General features: G+C 36.1%; 1 protein-coding gene across 1 annotated transcript in view; it reads left to right on the top strand.

The window, feature by feature from the left end:
- LOC124721311 (gamma-aminobutyric acid type B receptor subunit 1) overlaps window positions 1-22,457 on the top strand; it is a 118,127-nt gene that overhangs the window by 60,874 nt on the left and 34,796 nt on the right. The window contains exons 12-13 of the mRNA XM_047246224.1: window positions 1,886-2,126; window positions 2,752-2,956. Coding sequence (XP_047102180.1) covers window positions 1,886-2,126; window positions 2,752-2,956 — 446 coding nt within the window. The remainder of the gene's footprint in view (window positions 1-1,885; window positions 2,127-2,751; window positions 2,957-22,457) is intronic.

The raw sequence follows: 22,457 nt of genomic DNA, 5'->3' as shown, positions 1-22,457 counted from the left end.
CATAAATAGTGACTAGTCAGGAAGTGGCATGCCAGACCAAGTTTTGACTTGCCAAATATTAGTATTAGCTGATTTTGTTTCAGACATGTTCACTAGGTTTTGCTGTTAATGAATGAAGCAGTCACTCATTTCTTGTAATTAACACTTATTCCATAGCAGGGTAGTAGTATGCCAACAGAAATCAAATGTGTACACTTATCACTATCCTCACTCCCACATGGCTGCCAACTATTAAGGATTGTCAGTAATTGTTATGGATTCATCACCTTAATTTCGGAGTCACGAGAAGTTACTGAAAATTACAGTAATAGACATTGCACAGTTTGGTGTTTTAAAAAATTAAAAAAAGTTCTATGTACATTTCACTAATAATATGTCACTAAAATGTCTTGTAGATGGTAATGATTTCCTGAGTACACAGTAAACCTATCTACAAATGATTTTACCACCACAGCTTACTAAAGGCACCTTTACACTGAATTTGAAACACATTCTGCAGCATTGTTTGTGGCTAGTACTGGACTACCAATGTTTGCAACATGTTGTGAACATCTTGGCAACACAGAACCAGTGTTCCTCAGCTGTGTACGTACACATAAAAGGTACACTTTTCCTGGGCTGCTACCACTAAATGCCACTATGCAGCACTAGTGTTTGTTTTTGCTCTGTTTGTAGTGTTGTGTATCATCTTTATGATTGTTCCTTTATGAAATGGAGTGGCAAGAAGCAAAATTTATGAATTTGTCACTCTCTATGAGGCAAAGGAGTGCCCTTGGAATTTCAGGAGTCCTGATTATCAAAATAACAAACAGACATATTACTCTGTGCAAAAAATATGCTTCCTTACCTTTCACCAGGAACAGTGACATAGATTTTAAAAAAGTTAAGTCCCTCATTTCCAAATATTGCAACAACAACAACGACAACAAGTCACCTGATTTGTTGTTGTCAGCAAGTTATGTGGCCTCCTGCCATATGAAAGGACGGCAAAAAGCTTTCTATGAGGCAGAAATGAATGTATGTAGGAGGCAGCAGTTGACAGTAAACTAGGATGTGACAGGAGAATCATCAACTGCAGATTCTCCCATCACATTCATTGGAAGCCTGAGTGACATTATGGCAAATGAAGTTTTCTTAGTTCAGAATGATAATTTCATTAATTTCAGAATGAATGCAAAAATAAATATGTGATCAAATAAACATATCTTCTTTATTTAGGGTTGGAAAATGTCTGAAATAAAATGTTTAAAGGCCTAAATGAGGCTTCTAATTTTTAAAATTTTCTGGTGAGTATGGAAATCTGCCATTTGCTGGGTGATTACTGAGATCATCTTCTCAAGGTTGGCAGCTATGCTCACATTCAATGAATTCAAACGTGTAAGCAAGTTGTTGTTATGCTGACTACCTTACACATATTTCAGTACTGTATCTGTTGTGAGTAAAAGATTTTTGAACTTGTGGGGACCCTCAGGTCTGTATGCTGACCCATTTTCATGTGACTATTCCTTAAACTTCTTTTCTTTGATGTCATTCCTGAGGGTGCGGGATATAGTCAGAGGAAAGGTGTACTTTACTGGATCATGTACAGCAATAGCACTACCTCCCAGTACCTCCCCCCCACCCCCCCTCTACTACCCTCTTTCTCACCCACTGCCCTACATTTTGTGGACATGCTTCTCTAATAAATATTTTTCAGTTGCTTAGTTGCTGTTTCAGCTATGAGTGACAATAAAAAGGGAGGTATAGATTATACTTGAGGAATATGGCGTAAGAATGGTGAAAAGGAAGATGAAATGTGAGCTCTGTCATAATTGCAGAGGTATAGTTCAAATACTGTCACGGTGTTGAAGTTCACTAGACTTGATACTGAATTTTCTCTCTACAGGGTCATTCAGTCATCACATCCGGTGTGTAACACAATTATGCTGGTTGGTGTCTGTGCTTGCCTGTGGTCAGTTTTCTTGTTAGGCCTAGATGGACAGTTTGTGAGTCCTAATGTGTACCCAGTAATTTGCCAGGCTCGTGCTTGGCTGCTTTGTACAGGATTTACACTTGCTTATGGTGCCATGTTTAGTAAAGTGTGGAGAGTCCATCGTCTTACTACAAAAGCAAAGACTGATATTAAGGTATGTTTTGTGACAGCTTGTTGTTATAGAACAATGTATGGTGAACCTGTTGTTATAGAACAATGTATGATGAACCTGTACTTTGTGCTGTTTATAGAAATGCTCATAAAATATATTCAGAAATTAAACAATTGTGCCATCTGTGTTGCAGTTTTGTACTCTACTGTTAGCCAAGATGTCAGAATTGGGACCTAACACATTCTTTTTCATGGATTCAATGTCAGGCTCTGCTTTATCTAAAGCAATGCTTTGTATTTGTAAACTTTACATCACATGTGCAAAAGCAAGCATTAGTGGAGAACAGGATACCTAATGAACAATGTCATTTCTTTTTTAACACACACTTTCATAATTTTTTAAATTATGCAATCAGTTACTCATGGTTTGGTTGTTCCTCTGTATAAAACTTTTGCCTGTTGTTTTGTATTAAAAAAAGTAATTAGCTTGAAACCTGAGTAAAAAATCCAGGTTAAACACACACAAAGTGACAAATGGAAAGAAAATGGGCTTTAATCTATGCCCTAGTTTAGTTTAATTAATAAAATTTTAATGCAGTTAAAAATTGCAGTTTCTTCAAATTATTAGCTAAAATGTTTTAAGTATGTTTTCTTTTTTTCTGTGGTAGAAAGTTGAACCGTGGAAACTGTACCTCATGGTAACTGGATTTCTACTTGTTGATGTGGTGTTGTTACTCACGTGGCAAATATACGATCCCCTTCAGAGACGAATTGAGGTTTTTCCATTGGAAGATCCTGTTTCAACTGAGGATGATGTCAAAATTAGACCTGAATTAGAACACTGTGAGAGTGAAAATAACAACATTTGGCTTGGTGAGTTGCTGTCAGCTATGTCTTGTTAAATTATAATTTCATGTGTTGTACTGAGAGGGAAATACCTGCAATAAGCTGGGCTAACCTAGATTAATACAACTCTTACATAAAAAAGTCATTGTTAAATTTATTTTGCTGACATTCTTGAGCAAGCAAATTAATACACACTTTCCCAGAGACTAGTAGCTAATAGCACCCATCATTTACCCTGATGTCAGTGGCAGTGGATTATAGCATGAATTTCATGAGTCATCAGAAACATTGAGGAGCCTCATTGCTTCATGACACCTTAACTGTCATGCAAAACTAATGTAGAGTGAACACAGCTCTGTCTAGGACATGCACATATCATATTATGATGTCCCAAACTTGCTCAATGCAGTGTGTATATGCTCCAGGACAACCAAAAAATTTGGAAAAATTCAGGAATTTTTTCATCTGGGAGAAAACCAGGAAAAACCTGGGAATTTTTCGTTTTTTGTTTTGTTTTCTTTTTTCTTTTTTTTTAGTTTTCATTTAAATTTCTGTAGTTTTTACTCATAAGAACTGATACTCTAACAAAGAATTTTACTTTAGCCGTTACTGCAATATAATACTGCAGCAGCAATAAAACATACAGGGAAAAAAATAAATAAAACTTAAGTTGCAAAGAAAATGCCCCATTTACAGTAACAAAACACAGTGCACACACAAGCATCTGTCTACAGCAAAATGTGTTGAAGGTTTTTGGATGAATACTATGCAATACTTCATAACAACAAACTGCTCCCAATGGAAGTGACGTCACAATGGTTAACGTTGTGTTCATTTGAGCAGTTGCCAGCAGGCTTGTGCGCATGTGCAGTTGAGTCACGTATGAGCAGTACCTTCTCCTGCTTCTGGCTACTTGAAGTGCATCTGTAAGCTTATCCAAGGTAACTAGACACGAGCTGTATCAGCAATAACAACAAGCAGCCAGATGGTACCCGGAAACGTTTTTCTGATGCACCCGAGCTGCCAGATTCACACATGCGCAGAGTAATCAGAGTTGTAGTGGGATGAGGGGTAGTCTCCATGGGAACCTTGTTTATGTGTAGTGATTTTGCTGTTTCCTCGTGGTCTACAGCTGTCAAGAACAAAACGGATTTCTATGGCTGGAAGCTATAAAGTGAATTAAAATATTAACACAATTATGAAAGGCTAAAATATGGTATTAGTTTCAGTTTTCTGATTTTATTTTGTTTCCAGGTTTCTGGCAGTATGGTATTAATTGCCTTGCAGAATAATGAAGTTATTTTTGTCAATTTACAAAAATAATTTCGCTTTCTTTTCCCCACAGGTAGCCAGTTTATTTGAAACACTATTGGCTAGTATGAACTGTATGCAGAAGTTCAAGTGCACATTGTTACCTTTTGGGATGTATGGCATTAAGCCACAATAAAGAACTAAACATGAGAGAATACAATACTGGTATTTCAAGAAAATTTGCGTTCCGAAAACCACTCTGGAAAGTTAATATCAGCTTGGGGCCTACTTCTTTGCGAATCTGGACATACGAATGTGCTCTTTAAGTCAAATTATGGGTTTTAGTAAGGTTTATGAAATTCTGATGCTTTTGGAGTATCTTCTGCTGTGTTGTTCTGTTTATGACATAATGTAAGATCTCGTAATGCCATATACGTGCGAACATGTGAGCTACCTACGTCATCGTAGCCATGTAGACACAGTAATGCTGCTTTCTGGCACTCTCTAATAACTGCTGAAATGAATTCTAACAGGTTGCGAGAAAGTATTGCAATTGGTCATTTGAAAAGCCTTACTTTCAAAGTAAATTTCATTTTACGCAATGTGAGTTATGTTACAGGTGCGAACGTGCTTTGAATTTTTTAAATCACAGAGTGTTTGATTTTCATTTGAAAGCTTAACACTTTGGGGGCCAGCCACTTAGAAGAATTTCGAGCCCAGAAGACCAGACATTTACATCATTACTCAAAATTTTACTAGCACATTTGTGTGATGCATCGAAGTGTAACCACATGCAAAAATGACAAATATTATATGTGAAATCTTCACTTTCCTTGTAGCTGCGCTATGTATGTTAATTTAAATCATTAACTTTTCCTATTTGTTTGTTCATGTTACTTAACAGTGATGCTGCTATATGTCCTGTGCTCTGACTCACTATGTTTACATGCAACACATCTCCCGAAAGGCGAAAACTGAATTTCGGAAGCTGTTTTTCGCTGTTGTGTTTACATGTTAAGGTCTGAAGCAGATTTGCTAGCTCAGTTAACAACGGCACCTGGAAAACAGAAGATACAGTTTACGATTTAGTCAGCACAATCGCTATTTCTTTACAGTTAGACAAATTGTAAACAGCTTCAGTCTAATATATCTACTTATCCTTCACTGTACAAAAAGCCACTCTGTCAATATTAGCCGAGATTTTTAAAAACAAGACGAAACCTAACAGTCCAAGCATGTTTCAATACCAGCTGCTTATGCATGGCAATGAAAATCAATTGCAGAACTGGAAAACCAGCAACCAGAAGCGGATTGCCAGAATCTATTTTGAAGTGTCTATATGACAACCCAGAAGCAGTATTGAGAGATTGGTTTACGAAATTTGGTTTTGGGAGCCCTGTTTAAATGTGATGAATATCTGCTATCATCGGCTGGTGAGATCATGTGATGTGACATATGATTGACTTTCAAAAGCGTATTGTGATCTCGATTTCAGTGCTCCGGAAACTAACATTCTGTCTTTGGTGGAATTAAGTGGCAGGAGGTTCTACACTGATGTATGAAACCTTAACCATTCAAAGGATTGATAAGTTTTACGATCCCAAGGGAAAGTGTGCTGTCACTTAACACAGAAAAACTGTATTTTCACCGGGGAGAAAGTGTATTTTTTAATCGGGAAATCTGGAAAGAAGCCGGGGAATTTGTTTTCCTTGTTTGCATATACACCCTATCAACAGAATTCTGTTGTGACATGAGCACTCTCATGTTCATGGAGTATTCCCAAACCATTGAGACAAAAATGGAGAACAGTAGATAGTTTCATTATTTTATGAAAGTTAAATGTTGCCTTGCAGGATGGTGTGGAGAAATGAAAGAACATTACTGAGATGTAGGTTACTGTATCAGTTGCCGGTGGATGAATGGTTCCTTGTTAACAAGTTAGTTGTATCTCATTGTGTGGTTTTTCACAATACTCATTCCCCACCATTGACATGTTTTCATGTGTGCAGAGACTAATTAGGCCACGTCACCTTATCTCTTCAAATCCCCATACTGCCATCTGGATTTAGGCTTTTCATGATTTCCACTTAAGGAAAACAAGAGGATTGTTCTTTCGAATCTAATGACCTCATGACAAACAGGATCTTAAACATTAATCTGCCTTCCATCCCACATCAAATATATTTTCATTTGTGTCTACATAAGGATTAGTTTTCCATAACTTTGCGTTTACACTTGCTTTCATATCTCCACTTCAGTGGCTCTTACATGTTTACAGTTTGTGTGCATAAATTTTCTGCAGTTCTTAATTAATTATTGCTGCTACACTCTTGGAGACAACCTTTGAGGTTGCATACACCCAGGCATTATTTTGGGTTAAGCTTATCCATTAGGGATATTTTAGAACCCATGACTGTTAATTGAGCATAAATAAGTTAAATAAAATTGCAACCAGTCAATTTTTTGAGTAATTAAGTTTTATTCAATGAACCGGTTTTCGAACCTTTTCAGGTTCACCTTCAGATGGTTTCTTGAGGATGCATGATTATTTCTAGGATAATGCTACGTGCTGGCTCTGTGATAAGAAGATGAAACATGCTTTAATGTATCACCATTTGTTTATTGGTCGATGTGGATGTAAATTTAGTTTTTTACTTACTGCGGTAGTATGGGTGGCTTTTTTTCATTAGTGTCCATCTGTCTGCTTCCATTTTGATGACCAGTTGGTGTCACTTCACGCACTTTTACACAATCTGTATTAATTTTCACTCTTACAGTGAAACTTTGCCAGCATCCATCATGTGCTATACAACTGTTGCTTGTAACAAATATGTTGACAAAAAGGTATGGCATAGGCCTATTTTGCACAGAGATGTAATTTGTTCTTTTTTACATGCATTAAAGTCGAAATAAGGACAAATATTTTAGTCAGACTGGTGATAACATGAGAGCACAAAATAAATAAATAAATAAATTACTACAAGAACAAACTTCAAGTGATCTACAGGGTGTCTACGTCCCGGGACGACCGGGAGATCCAGGAATAACCCAGGAATTTTTTCAACCGGGAAAAATCCGGGAATTTTTTAGAATTCCGAGAAGTTTTCGTTGATCAAGTTTTCAGTTAATTTTTTGTAATTTTGACTGCTAAGAACCAATACTCTAACTAAAGGATATTACTGTATCCCACTACTGCAGAATACTAATGCAGCGTTAAAACATGAACGAGAGAAAAAAACGAAAATAAAACTTAAATTGCAAAGGAAATGCGCCATATAAAATAACAAAGTGCTCGTACAAGTGTCTGCCAACAGCAGAATGTGTCAAAGGCCTTTTAGTACCTTTCCCTGATTATGGCTACAAAAATGTGGCTGTTGGCTGTGTAAGTTGCAATAGCAGCAACCAGCTACATGGTACCCGGAAAAATTTTACTGGCACGCCCAAGCTGTCAGATTCACGCGTGTGCAGCAGGCCCGGATCTAGTGGGGGGTGAGGGCAAACCGGGGTATATGAACCGGGCGGCAGTTTGGGGGGGGGGGGGGGATTCATATTCTTGAGGAAAAAATCCTTGTTTCACAAAGGACCTAGTATCCAGCGCACGTCAGTCTATCGATAATTCATATTATTTTGAAACACACCCCTGCTGGTTTTTGAACACATTCTAAGTTGATTTCCGAATGAATTATAAGTTGATTTTTGAATGGGTGCATATTGTACGTGATGCCTCTGCCAGGAGAATAGTCTTCACATCTAGAAACAAACTTTCCTGCAGACAAAACGGACATGGCTTTACGAGCTGAGCGGAATAAAACTGAACCGGAGAATGCCAACTGCTGCTTGTTTATGTGGTTCATTCGGTTTGCGAATGTCAAGCGTTGTCATAATTACTAGTGAAATCCATAGATTCAGACTACCAGAGTGGAAATAAATGACTAACAGGAATAACAGGTACGAAAGATTACGTATTATCTTCTCGGTGTATCCAAGAAAGTGAAATTTTGACAGAAAATTTTTGGCCAGATCGCTACGCTAGACAGGGCCAGTTGCAGTCCCCAGCTAGCAGGTGTTTAAGTCCCATTCTGGAAGTAGCGCGGGAAACGCATTGTACGAACTCGTAATAACGACTAACCGGAGAATAATCTGTGGATAACTAAACCGGTGATTGTGGCAGGGGTAGTAAAGTTAACCGGAGAATGAGTTTTGACAGTGGTAGGAATAGTTACAGAATTAGTGATAAGACTGTTTGTTAGAATGAGGAAGGAGAAGAAGGGACATCACACAAATTATGGAAGAATATGATGATTCCAAATTTATAGTAAAATTTCGTTCTATTTTTCAGTCTCGTGCATGAGAAACTGGAGTGCATGAATGAAATGTGAAACTATTTCCTAACGTAAAGCTTTTTGCTTGTAGTAGGCCAAATAGGTATTTTGTATTGGTACTTGGTGAATTATTTTGTCGTATTATAAAAATGATCATTATTGCCAAAACAGTGTCGCGTATTTGGCGTGTGGTACAATTGCTGCAATATTAGAAAGGCCTGTTTTGTTTTATCAGGCACACAGTGACAAAATAGACGTAATCAGATTGAGAAACCACACCAGCCTTGGGTACTAATTGTATTAACAGATTTTTCAGTATTAGACGACGAGATTTCCATTTTTCACATAGCAAAACGTTTGACGAACTTTGATAAGGTAATAGTTCTTTCGCAGAAAGGAAAGAACGCCATGTAAAGCTGTAGCAAGATTAGAAAAATCGCTAGGACCAAAGGATTGAAGAAATGTGTTCTGTCTTGCCTGTCTCCTGTCTTTACTGGTTTTAGGTATTCTATATTTAATTTTATGTTGCACAGAGGAGCAAGTTATTAGCTGATAGGCAATAAAGAGTCTAGATTTTCTGAAGAGTACTTGTTCTCCTGGTTACAAATAATCCTATCCAGTATTAATTGCGAGGGGTTGGGCAGAACGTCAAACGGGCCGACTGGGAGCAGTATAGGCACTACAGGACATATTAATTTCCACTGTCCTCTAATAGTTTGATTGCATCCATTACAAAATATACACGTTTGAGTTCCACAGAGCGAAATACAGTGGCGTGCGCTGTAAGAATGTTTGAAGAGTCGTGGCACTGCACTGCACTGCACACTTAAGAGCAAATAACGTGTCTTACATTCCCTGAAAGATATATGTTTTATGTATCAAACTCTTCAGAAAGATGTATGCTACACAATGATCTTATTTTTGAAAAGTTTTTTTACGTTCTGATGCACAGAGCAGTCTGAGTTATAGAGGGAGAGGGGGTAGCCTCCACGTGACCCGTGTTCACATTTAGTGATTTTTCTGTTTCCTCTTCCTTTACTGCTCTCACGTCAAATGAAAACAAGACAGATTTCTATGGGTGGGAGCTATCAAGTGAATTAAAATATATTCACATAATTGCGGAAGGCTAAAATATGTTACTAGTTTCAGATTTTATTTTATTTCCACTTTTTTGACAGCCAAGCATTAATCGCCTTGCAGAACAATAAAGTTATTTTTGTCGTTTTGCTAAAGATATTTGGCTTTTATTAGGCTTTCCTGCTGAGGCAGTGAATTTATTTGAAACGAAGTGTTTAATTCCACACTATTGGCTAGTTTCGACCATTCGCTGCGTTTCAAGTGCATGTTTTCATCTTCTAGCACGTATGGCATTATGCCATAACAAAGAACCAAACATGAAATAATAGAGTACTGGTACTCGAAGAAAATTTACGTCTCGAAAACCACACTGAAAAGTTTCATATCAGATCGAGGCCTACATCATTGGGAATCTGGACATACGAATGTGCAATGTAAGGTGAACTATGAATTTTAGTATAGTTCATGAAATTCCGACGCTCTTGGAGTATCCTCTGATGTCTTGTTTCTTTTATGATAAGATGTAAGATCTTTTAATGTTTTACATGTACGAACATACTGGCTTCCTATGTCACTGTTGCTGTGTAAGCACGGTGATGCCTCTTATCTGATGCTGTCTGGCAGTTTCTGAAATGAATCTGTTTCTAACAAGTCGCGGGAAAATATTGCGAATTGTTGTTTGAAAAGCGTTATTTTCAAAGTAAATTTCCTTTTACGTAAGATGAACTATGTGCGAGAATGTACGATGAATTTCCTAAATCTCTTTTAAAAATCAACTCTTTGATGAAGAGCCATTTAGAAGAATTTCTAGCCCAGAAGATCAGAGATTTGTGTCGGTATTAAAAATTTTACTGGCGTATTTGTGTGATGTATCTTAAAGTGTAACATGCGCTAAACAAATCAACATTACATGTGAAAGGTTAGCTTCTCTTGTAGCTTATTAATCTTTGAGACAAATATTATATACGAAAGCTTTGCTTTTCTTGTAGCAACACTATGTATATTAATTTAAACCATTAGATTTTCCTGTTGGTGGAATTCGAATTTATACTTTCGTAATACGAAAATACACAGCTTACATATTGCAGCACATCAAAGATCTTTCCAAAACTTGTTTTTTTGCCCTGAGTTTCGTTTTCTAAAGTGCCGGGAAATTCTACACTGCTATATAAAACCATATTCATTCAAAGGATACGTTTTACAGTTCCGAGGGAAAGTATACTGTCATTTAACACGGAAAAAGTGTATTTTCACCCGGGGGAAAATGAATTTTTAACTGGGAGATCTGGGAAAAATCCAGGAATTTCTTTTCCTTGTCCGTGTATACACCCTGGATCTAACATCTTATTTCTATTTGTATATTAACATATAGTACAGTCAGGTTATAGCAAATATTTTAATCAAGATTGTTGTTAACATGAATGCCCAGGAATCAGTAATACAGATTTATTGTATTTGCAATTAGATACAGCTGTTTGTATGACCAGGACCTTTATATTTAAATTTAAATTTTAAATAATAACAACCCTTCAAATGAACTGTTGACTTATTTCTGTTCTTACATTAATATGATCTGGAATATTAGTGAGAGTAGATTCTGTTTATTTTAGCTATACAGTTTACAGTAACTTATTTACATTCTTTTGGGTGTTGCAATTATCTGTATTCATGATACACACGATGGTACAGTACTGGGATAGAAATTAAAAATGAGCCAGAAAAAGACCCATTTGCTGATATTAAAGATCAAATCCAAATTAGTTATCACAAGTGGACTCTTATAAAATACATTGTTACATACCACATTAATTTTTCACGCCAAAAGTGCTTTAACAGCTCATTAGAAGTGTTTCAGGGGTTTTGCTCTATCAGTGATTGTACTCATAGACAGTAGCATCAAATTTTTGCTTTTCCTTGTAACTCTGTCCATGCTTGTGTACACACTAGAATACTGAATTAACATCTTTGTTTGTGATATTGTTGTACTAAAAAATGGGTTAATAACTTAAATCATAGGTTACATGAAAATAAAAGTTGTGTAGAATGTAAGATATATAAACAAGTAAGGATAATTATTCAGATGTTCGTAAAAGTACCAATAGTTAAGTACCTTAAAATGGAGAAAATATACAGTTGTGCTTATATATCTCTAATTTCCAAACCCTATTAAGTCTGTCTTCATGTACCTTTCCTGTTGATGCTTCAGCAAGAGACTTGCATCTATGAAATAACATTCACAGAAACAAAATTTGCTACTGATGTAAAAGTCTCCCTTTTCAAATGCACAGTGAAACTTCTGTTTTATGTTTTGTACAATCAAGACTTAAAAAATGCGAAATTGAGTAAAATACAGAATCAAAGAAAATGTTAAAACCACCATAAATGAGCAAAAACATATGTAATTGGAAGATATGATTAAAAATTGCAATCCTCTCCAGTACATTGTATAAAATCTGTATGGAAACACTCATTAAAAAAATTGAACTTGGTATATGGGTAAAAAGTAATCGAGCTATTGTTCAACATGATACAGCCACAAATTATACATCAAAACATGCATTGTTGAGAAACTTTTCCTTTGTTCTCATCCAGAAAAAAAGCAAAAATTGATAAACATGATGAATTAAATTAAAAATTGTGATGTTCAGTGAAAGATGTTGGAATGTAACATGTGAGGGTGGTCATTTTCCTTCAGTAGTCAATGGCAGTGCAGCTTGCTCTGGTGAAGCAAATGCAATGAACTCTAGTGTTTTGCTTGAAAACTTTTCATTTTGCTGAGTGGTCAAAGTGGAGCATTCTGCCATATTGCCAATCATGCCATTTGCACTTTGACCTCATTGCTTGCTGTTGTGTAAACACAGCAGGTTTTGTGAAAGCACATATATACGAACATACAAACAAGTTTTCCTTCGCATGTGGTATTTATTTATACCAACGAATATGAAATAAATTTAAGCCTGCTGTGATTTCAGTGTTTCTCTGTCCCAGCAATCCGTTACATTTATAAAAATCTGTCTGTCATCACAACAAATTAAACACCATAGAGAAATGCTACAAAGACAAACAAGGCATCACACAACTGTTCACTGAACACATCCTGTTAATTGTGGTGGTGCACATAGTAAATAGAGTTGCCTACATTGGCTGCCGTCACAAGAGGCTTGATACATACTGGATTCTATAGGCAGGCTCTGAGCAGAACTATTGTAAGTAAAAATAATGCAGGTTAGTGAATGGCATAAATTAAACCTAAGTGGAAGTCACGGTCACTTCATTTGCTATACACTGATCATATCAGCCATACTTTGGAACAAGCCACCAAGTAAGCTTGCTATGTTATCATTTTATATGCTAGAAACCACTGCATAAGTGTGATGTCACCATACTATACAGCTATTGGCTGCAGGTGGAAAACAAATATCTGAGATGTGATAATCTGGCAGTTTTCAGTTAATTTCACCATGTAGGCTGTAAATTTCTGCTATTTGTGAGGTGAACACAAACTGAAAGAATACTCAAAACTGTGTGTTTTTAGGAATAATTTGTGACAGTAGTGTGTTGGGAATGTGTCAATTACCTCGTACATCATCAACAAAACGAGTAGACGTCCGGCCATCCTGATTTAGGTTTTCTGTGATTTCCCTAAATCGCTGTAGGCAAATGCCGGGATGGTTCCTCTGAAAGGGCATGGCCGACTTCCTTCCCTAATCCGATGAGACCGATGACCACGCTGTCTGGTCTTCTTTCCCAAACAACCAAACCAAACAAAAGGTGTAGGCTTTTCAATTATGTATTCTAGAGTATTATTAGTGTCAAAATCCACTTTTTTCCATAATAGGTTTATTATTTGAGAAAATTTTGAAATTTCTTTCTTTTTTGTTTATGAAATTGCAATTTGATTATGTCAGTTGATGTTATGAGTGTTGGTAAAATTGCTACATGGAGGAGAAGAATGAAATTCTCACACCAACGTTGATTTATAGCTTCTTTGCCTGTTTGTACTTTATAATCCAGTACTTCAGGAATTTTCAATATTTTGCAGGGAAAGGTCTTTAAACGTATTATGTAGTGAGTAAACAAAGTGGGGGGTTGGCTGGTACAGAGTTGGCAATAGGGATAAGCATTGAGGAGAGGTGAAAAGAATCTTGTGCAGGGCTAAAAAAACATTTCTCATGCAGAACAGCTCAGGGACAGTACTCTGCCAAAGACTGTAAATTACACAATATGTCAGCACTCAAGAGATGGCAATTTCAAGAGCACGTTCTTCACTTCACGTACTGTAATGTAAAAGAAAAGTAAAATGCAATACCAAGTTTTCTGGACAGGAGTGGTAAGTAATCCAAATGTAATGAGGTGGTAGATAGGAGTATGGGAACAGCTATTATGGATTCTCTGATAATAGTAAAATAGCCACAGGTATTTTTGTGACCACTCTTTTTAATGGCACATTTTGAAAATACCATCATCAGAGTCAATTAAGGGAACAGACACCACACAATGTACTGAGTTAACTTCATTGTGCCATATTGAATAGGAATTGAACATCCATGGCTGGAGAGCCATGCAAGGAAACTAAAATAGCCACAAGGTGGCAGCATATCGTACACATGTGAAGGCAACGAATAACAAAAAACACACACAGAAAGACATTAATCATAAGTATAATGGTAAAAAAAGTCATGTACATATAGTTTTATATCTTGCAATTAAAGTCGTAAACTGCCTGGGTAGGTGTCGGGCCAATCAAAAACATTTATTTAGGTTCCTGGACTAGATCTTGGGAAGGCACGAAACATAATGATGGGAATATTGTATGTACATATTATTATAAACCATAAAATGACACTGGGCAATAATGTGTGGACCTGGAAATATCATAATATATTTAAAAAGATAAACTTTCAGGTTGTGTATTCCTACCATCTCACATCTTTATGCAGACCATAGCAAAAATGAAACACGAAACACACAGATTACAACTCATAGATATAACATGAAATAAATTGTTGAATTGGCCTGTCGTTAGTGGTCATTTGCTGTAGTAATTTCCTATTCTAAATATCACATTTGTAAGTTTGCCATACAGTACTCAGTACATTGCATGATGTCTGTTCCCTTAATTGAATCTGATGATGATATTTTCGAAACAATGCTCTTTCAGCAGCCTCTAAATGTTAATAGGAAACATGACACAAGAGAAGGGATTCCTTGCACATGAAACAGGAAAGAAAAGTCACATGACTCAACATCTATGAATTACACTATTAAATTGAATTGTTGAGAGTCTGTATATGAAATACAAAACAGATTAGAACTGTAAGTTTTATTTGCAGGTTAATTATTTAGTAATTATGATACAATATTCACTTCCTAACCCACTCCAGAATACTTGTTCATTTGGATTTTTCCTGACGCTTAAGTAAATAGAGCATGTTTTATAAATTTGATAATGTTGCTATGATAGTGTCATCCACGTCAGATTTCTCCACATATTTTCTCAAGAGTGTCTAGGCCCTGTAGTGCCTGAAAGAAACTCATTTTCTCGGTAATTTCTCCATCAGATTCCTCCTCCTTTTCTTCCTGTGTAACACCACAATTAAGCCTGATATGCTTTGCTTTCTGCACTATCTGCTTTTGGCAATTAAATTTAAAAGCACAAATAATTGCGAAATCTAGAGGCTGCAAGTGGCTAGTCCAATTTGGGGGGGGGGGGGGGTGTTCCAGGGTGGTTTTCGAAAATTCGAAAAGTTCTCGGAATCACCACAAGAGGTCAGCACAAGTGTAACGAGTCGTTCACATGATATTTATTGGACTGTTGCCTGTAAACATGTGCCACGTCAGTGCTCTTGGAAGAGAGCTGTGGTGGCAACGTGGCTCTGTTGTTGTTCCTCCGTAGTGATTTGCGAAGATGGAAAAAATCGAGATTCGAGCAGTGATTAAGTGCTTCGTAAAGAAAGAAAATTCATGCTGGTTTCCAGTATACACTGGGGGCTCTGCTCCTTCATACTCTGCTCTTGCCAAGTGGACAAATGATTTTAAATTTGGTTGGGAGAGCTTAGATGATGATCCGCGCAATGGTCAGCCAAGATGTGTCACTACTCCTGAAATCATTGCAAAAGTTCACAGAATGGTCATGGAGAATCACCGATTGAAAGTGCATGAAATTGCTTACATTTGCCAGATGCCATCTGAAAGGGTATATCACATTTTAACTGAAGAATTAGAAATGAAAAAATTATCTGCAATATGGGTGCCACCATCAAGACAATGTGCGCCCGCACACAGTTATCATCGCCATGGCTAAATTACATGAACTAAGGTATGAATTGTTGTCACACCCACCTTATTCACCCGATATGACTCCATCAGACTTCCATCTCTTCCCAAAACTAAAAATTGTTGTTGGTGGATGAAGATTCACTTCAAGCGAAGAACCGATAGCCAGAGTTGAAACTATTTTGCAGTCCTGTAGGAAATTCGTTTCCGAGATGGGAAGAAGGCACTGGAATATCATTGGACCAAGTGCATTAATCTACAAGGAGACTACATTTAAGAATAAAAATTTTCAGTGATGTAATCACTTTTTTTTGCTATTCTGTTCCGAGAACTTTTCAAACCACCCTTGTACTTTAACATTTCTCAGCATATCAAAATTTGGATAACAAATAGAATTATTTGTCTATTTTTTTGCCCATTTGGAAACCTAATTGGATGCTGAAGTCTCCAAAAATTTTCAGTCATCCAGGAATTAGAATTTACTATGCACTTCAAGGGTAACGGAAGCTTCTTTGAATGATCTTCATTGCAGCACAGCAAAACTGTAACTGTCTGTGTACTGAGCAAAAATGATTAAAAGTACCGCACATTGTAGGTTTCTGCTGCAAAAACATAAGACACAAATAGAAGAGCATTGTACATAGTGTATCAGAGATCATTAAAGTCGTGCCACCCCTACATTAATGTATACCACCTGCCACATTGTATCAGAAAAAAATTTAAAAAAATAGATTCATCAAAAACACAACACATTATTGCGAACATTTATGTTAATTGGATTATGAACTGTACTTTCAAAATAAATTCAGCTTTAGGGTGGTGACTTTACATTTGTGTAGATCCTCTTAAGATTTAATGTTTAGCCAATATTAAGTCCATAACTTGTGATTTACTGTAGACTCGATCCTCAGCAGGTTTGCTACATTCAAAATTTACAAAGCTTAACAGCATAAATTTTGGGTACCATTTGTCAAAGCATGAAAGTTTACATGTTTGGTGGGTTCTATTTCAATAAAGAATTACTATAAATTGATGTGATGAGGTGGACTTCAGCGAAAAGGATTCAATCTGGATGCACAAATTTTCAGCAGCTACAAGCTAAAGTGTCTTTGCCAGTTTTGTAAGATAAGTTAGGATATATATATATTTGTGTGTGCTGTATATAACTGAAATAAAGTAGCAAGGACAGATATAAAATATCGCAGCAGTTAAGTGGTTAAACCACAAGCATAAATGCTGATGTGTGCTTCGTGAAAAACCTTGTCACCATTGCTCTTATTGTTTAATGTGTCCTTACAAGCCACACTTCATATGCTCACTGTACTTCATGTGCTGCAGCCCATCAAGGTGTTAGTTTAGGCTCGATGAGAGAAACAGACATATGAAAAAAGAGTTTACTTCCCCAGTTGACGTTACAAGCTTATTAGGAGTCGGTTCAGTGAATTTCTGTACACTGTGTAAAATTTAAATATAAAAGAATATCACTGCTGCTAATCTTTATGATCTACAGTGTGTAGCACAAAGTATATATGTGAGTAGTGTACGTAGTTGTTGCAACTGTATCATGTCAGATTTGAACACAAAAGTCTTTAAAATGCGCTATCACAAAACCATTGTTCTATTTCCGTGTGACATCTCTGCCATAGCACATGATCTGCACAAAAAGTATATTTTTAGCACTTCACAATATGCTTTAACCCCCAACTTGTACTCCTGTCCTTTGATGCAAGCTGAGTGTGCAGTTGATTCTGACAATACTAATCTGTCTTCATCACCATAGTGCCATTGTTTCCTCTCCTGTATGTGCCATGTGTGTAGTCATGTGGTATTTTGTATGTATAAAGAAGTTGGAATCTTCCGTAATCTAATGTTGGTTGTAGCAGCTGTCAGAATTCTGGTCCTGGACAATAAATGAGCATGACTATGTGTTTCTTGAAGATCTGGCTAAATTTGCCTCTTTAAATTTTTGCATAATAGTTTTCATAAATGACATAGACCTAGTTCTGTAGTAAAGTATGACTGCAGAGCATTCATCATGTCTGAATTGTGAAAAAATTTGCATGTTGCATTACCGCTGTTTCAAACAGATTAGAATTTTGTGAAAGAACACAATTTTCTGACTTTGTTCTAGAATTCAATTTAGTCCTTAATGTATTTAGATGTGCAAGAAATTTTGATGATGACTGGCAACTATGTAATTAGATGATAAACATGTTGGGAATACAACAAAAAACGTATTTTGGCTTTAAAGAAGCCACATGTGTAGTGATTTATTTGAATTTCACAAGAAAGAAATATGCTGTTTGTGAATAATACTAGTAACAGTATAGTTAATATATCTTTAGTAATCGTCACTACGTAGTAAGGATCTTACTGTCCATTTTCACATAAATGTTCATACTGACATTATCTGAATATATACTCATTACTGTTAAAGTAGTGTTTTGGTCAGTTTGTATTTTGTAGGAAGTGCAAGAATTTGTCTGCAGGGGAACAGCAACCATTTCAGAGTTGCATGTAAATTTTTCTTTATTTTACATGTTTCACTCAACCAAAGTGAACATCTTCAGAACTGTGGAAATACAATGTGTTACACCACCATACAATAAGATAAACTAATAGATTCAACTTATAACCTGATAACATACATTACATAGCTGAAGGCCACTCTTTACAAATATCATCCTGCATACAGCACTGCCATCCCACATAAAATGGAGAAAGTTGATTGTGTACAGTTAACGTAAACTCTGCAGTCAGATACATTGTAAGATTAAACAGCAAGACATTCCATTTGTTGTTGAGCAAGTCAAAGCCCTGTCACTATGTGCTTTCATTGAAACCACCTCATGAAGCTTTATGTAAATCCTGTGCAGTAAAAAAAAGAAAATAATATTGCTAAACTATGGCAAAATTCCACCACTTTTTTGGGCATTCACACTTACATGTCTAAAAACGTACCCAGTTATTAAAATAATTATAAGGGACATAGTGAAATTACAAATTAAAATTATAATTGCCACTTTTAAGGTGTAATGCATATGTTGTGTATATAAGAGCATTAAAATTGACCTATATTAACGCAGATGTACCATACCATTCATGCGTGGTGGCACAATACTACTTACATCTAAAACTATTAGAGCACAGTATATGGAGAGGAAAGTGTTTACAACATACATATTTATTTTTTTATATATATATATATATATATATATATATATATATATATATATATATATATATATATATATATATATATATATATATATATATATATATATATATATGTACTTGATTACACCTATGAAGGTAACAAAGTTGAAATTGCATGGATCTTTGTATTGAAAACAGATGGCAATTAGGAAGACCGTTCATGTTGGCTCAGCTGATGTCATGAAGATGGTAAAGAGTCGCAGTTTTTAAGGGCATGAGCACATTTATAAGATTCATAACTACTTGTAAATACCTCTTAAATTAAATTGACTTACATATGCCGTACTTGTAAATATTCATTAAAAACCACCTACAACTAAATGTGTATGTCTGCAGACGTTGAGACATAGTGAGATTATTCACCTACACATTACAATTTATTAAGATGGAAAAACAATTTTTTTTTCCAATTATGGTACATGAAATTTTCACAATTAAGGAAGATGGCAGATGGACCATTCAGGTTGGCAGCGATAACAGTGCAGGAGTGGTAACGAATCACCACTTTTATGGATGTGAGTGCACATATCTAAAATTAACCACTATTGTAACGTGACATTGTAAAAATCAAATCAAAACAGTAATTGCCATTTTAATGGGTGTGATGGTGGAGAGTACAAGAAAAGAGTCCTGATGGCACTAACAAAGTTTCAACTGTCTTACTCTTCAGTTATTATGATTATAATGTGATGATGATTATATTTAGTGGAATAGTTTGTTCCCATTATGGCTAAGTGTAGGAAAATGATTATGATCATCGAATACTATCAGCATGTAAACATGAAGGGCATGCGACACGTACAACACTTTATCTACTGATCTGAACTGCAAGCACCAAGAACATTCGTGAGGTAAACAGAGTAATAAGCATCATATTTCCACTGTATGTAACCAAGGCAATAATGTCTGGGAATAAGTACACAATTTAAACAGCGGTTTGCTTTAACCACTTTTACTTAATCACCTAACATGGCAACGTGTCAAGGAGCCAGCAGTTGCTGTAAAAGGCATTGCATACAGTAAATTGCTGAGATATCTTCTAACGCAGCTTGCGTATATGCTTCTAGGTAAAGACAAGTATCAGATAAAATTCCTATAAATTGTACATGTTTGAGAATAAAATGGCAGGCAGTTAAAAGCTTTTTAGAATTAAATCATGGGTAACATTCATTCCTGCAGTCATTGCATAACTGCTTCATGCGGGACCAACTACAAGTTCAGTTAATAACTAGGTCACAAGTGCCTGTCTACAGTACATCATTGCAAACGGAAGAAATCGTTCACATTAAACTCGTTACGACTGTATAACAAAGTGTGTGTGTTTCTTTTCTTTTCAATGAAGATTTCCAGTTATTCCAATACGTTCAATGTTGGGCCATTATCCGCAATGTTGACAACTCTCATACTATCCTGAATGTCGCCTAGAGTATGGTTGTTTGCTTTCATGTGCTCACTCAGTGCTGTATTGTTTGATTGCAGATTACAATGTTCTTGATATTGCACCTGAAATGGTCTTCCTGTCTGGCCAATATTCGTAATTTGACAATTTCTAATGAGTTGCTTGTCCTAAATGCGACATTAGCTTTCTTCCTGGGAAGACATAGCGCAATGCAGTCAGTTATAGGACCTTATGCTTGCCACCATGATACCCGTTAAAATGGCAATTACAGTTTTGATTTCTTTTTTACTATGTCATGTTACAATAGTGATTAATTTTAGATATGTGCCCTCATGCCAATAAGTGGTGAATCATTACGACCCCTGCACTGTTATCACTGCCAACTTGAATGGTGTACCTGCCGTCTTGCTTAATTGTGAAACTTTCATGCACCATAAATGGAATTTTTTTTGTTTTTCCATCTTAATAAATTGTAATCTTTAGATGAATAATTCCACTATGTTTCGATTTCTGGAATCATATAAACTTAGTAATAGGTAGTTTTTAATGATTTTAATGAGCATTTACAAATTGACATACATAAGTCAGTGTCTGGAAAAAAGGCAATTTTAATTTCTTTTTATATTAATTTAAAAGTTAACCTCTAATGAATCTTAAAAATTTATTCATGCCCTTGAAAGTGCTAACTCTTACCACGTTTATGACATCAGCTGAGCCAATATGAATAGTCTTCCCAATTGCCGTATGGTTTAAGTACGTAATTTCTGTGCAATTTTGCCGGCTGCGGTGGCTGAGCGGTTCTATGCGCTTTAGTCCGGGTCCGCGCGACTGCTACGGTCGCAGGTTCGAATCCTGCCTCGGGCATGGATGTGTGTGATGTCCTTAGGTTAGTTAGGTTTAAGTAGTTCTAAGTTCTAGGGGACTGATGACCTCAGATGTTAAGTCCCATAGTGCTCAGAGCCATTTGAACCATTTTCTGTGCAATTTTATATTTGTTACCTTCATGGGTGTGAGTAAATACATATATGTACCAAATATGTGCTTTGTAAATAAATATGCATGCTGTAATCACCTTCTCTGTATACTGCACTCTAATAGTTGTAGATGTAAGAGGAATCATGCCATTACGTATGAATGGCATGTTTCGTCTGTGTTAATGTAGGTCAGTTTTAATGCCATTAATAACCTGCTGTACACATGATGTGTGTTACCCATGTAAAATTGGCAGTTATAATTTTAATTTTACTCAAGCCCTTTAAAATTGTTTTAATAACCACATGCGTTTTTTAGACTTGGGTGTGTGCATGCCCAAAAAAGCAGCAGATATTTGCCATACTTTAGTGATATTAGTGTTGTTTTTGTATTATATAGCTTTACATAAGGTTTCATGAGGCAGTTTCAATGAAAGTCCATATTGATAGGACATTGACCCACTCAGCAAGAAACAGAATGCACCTGAACACAGAGTTTATGTTAACTGTACACAACCAACTTACTCCATTTTATGTGCGATGGCAGTGTTTTACACAGGCTGATATTTGTAACGAGTGGTCCTCAGACATGTAGTGTAAATTGTCATGCTGGAAGTTGAATCTCTTAATTGATCTTATTGTATGGTGGTGTAACACGTATTTCCACAGTTCTGAAGATGCTCATGATTATCGAGTGTAACATGTAAAATAAAGAAAATTGACATGTGACTCGTGGCTGCTCTACATTTTAATTTAGTTTTTGTTATGTGTTTGAATGAAAACAAGAGCTCAGTGCATCATATGTTATGCACCTGTATAAGTATTTGAGGTAAAACTTTTGCAGTTTGTTGAAATGCAGCAGGTGAAATCAGTTCCCCAATTCTTAGTACATATTTTATTGTACTGCTTTGGATTCCAGTGTGCATCTCAGCAAAATAAATAAAACTTCAGATATGTAAAAAGAAATAACCGGCTTCTCATGAACCATCCTTCATGAAGAGATGGCATACCCAAGT

This window comes from Schistocerca piceifrons, chromosome X, assembly GCF_021461385.2.
Source record: "Schistocerca piceifrons isolate TAMUIC-IGC-003096 chromosome X, iqSchPice1.1, whole genome shotgun sequence".
In the NCBI taxonomy this organism is placed as follows: domain Eukaryota; kingdom Metazoa; phylum Arthropoda; class Insecta; order Orthoptera; family Acrididae; genus Schistocerca; species Schistocerca piceifrons.
This window is presented reverse-complemented; position numbering and strand designations above follow the sequence as displayed.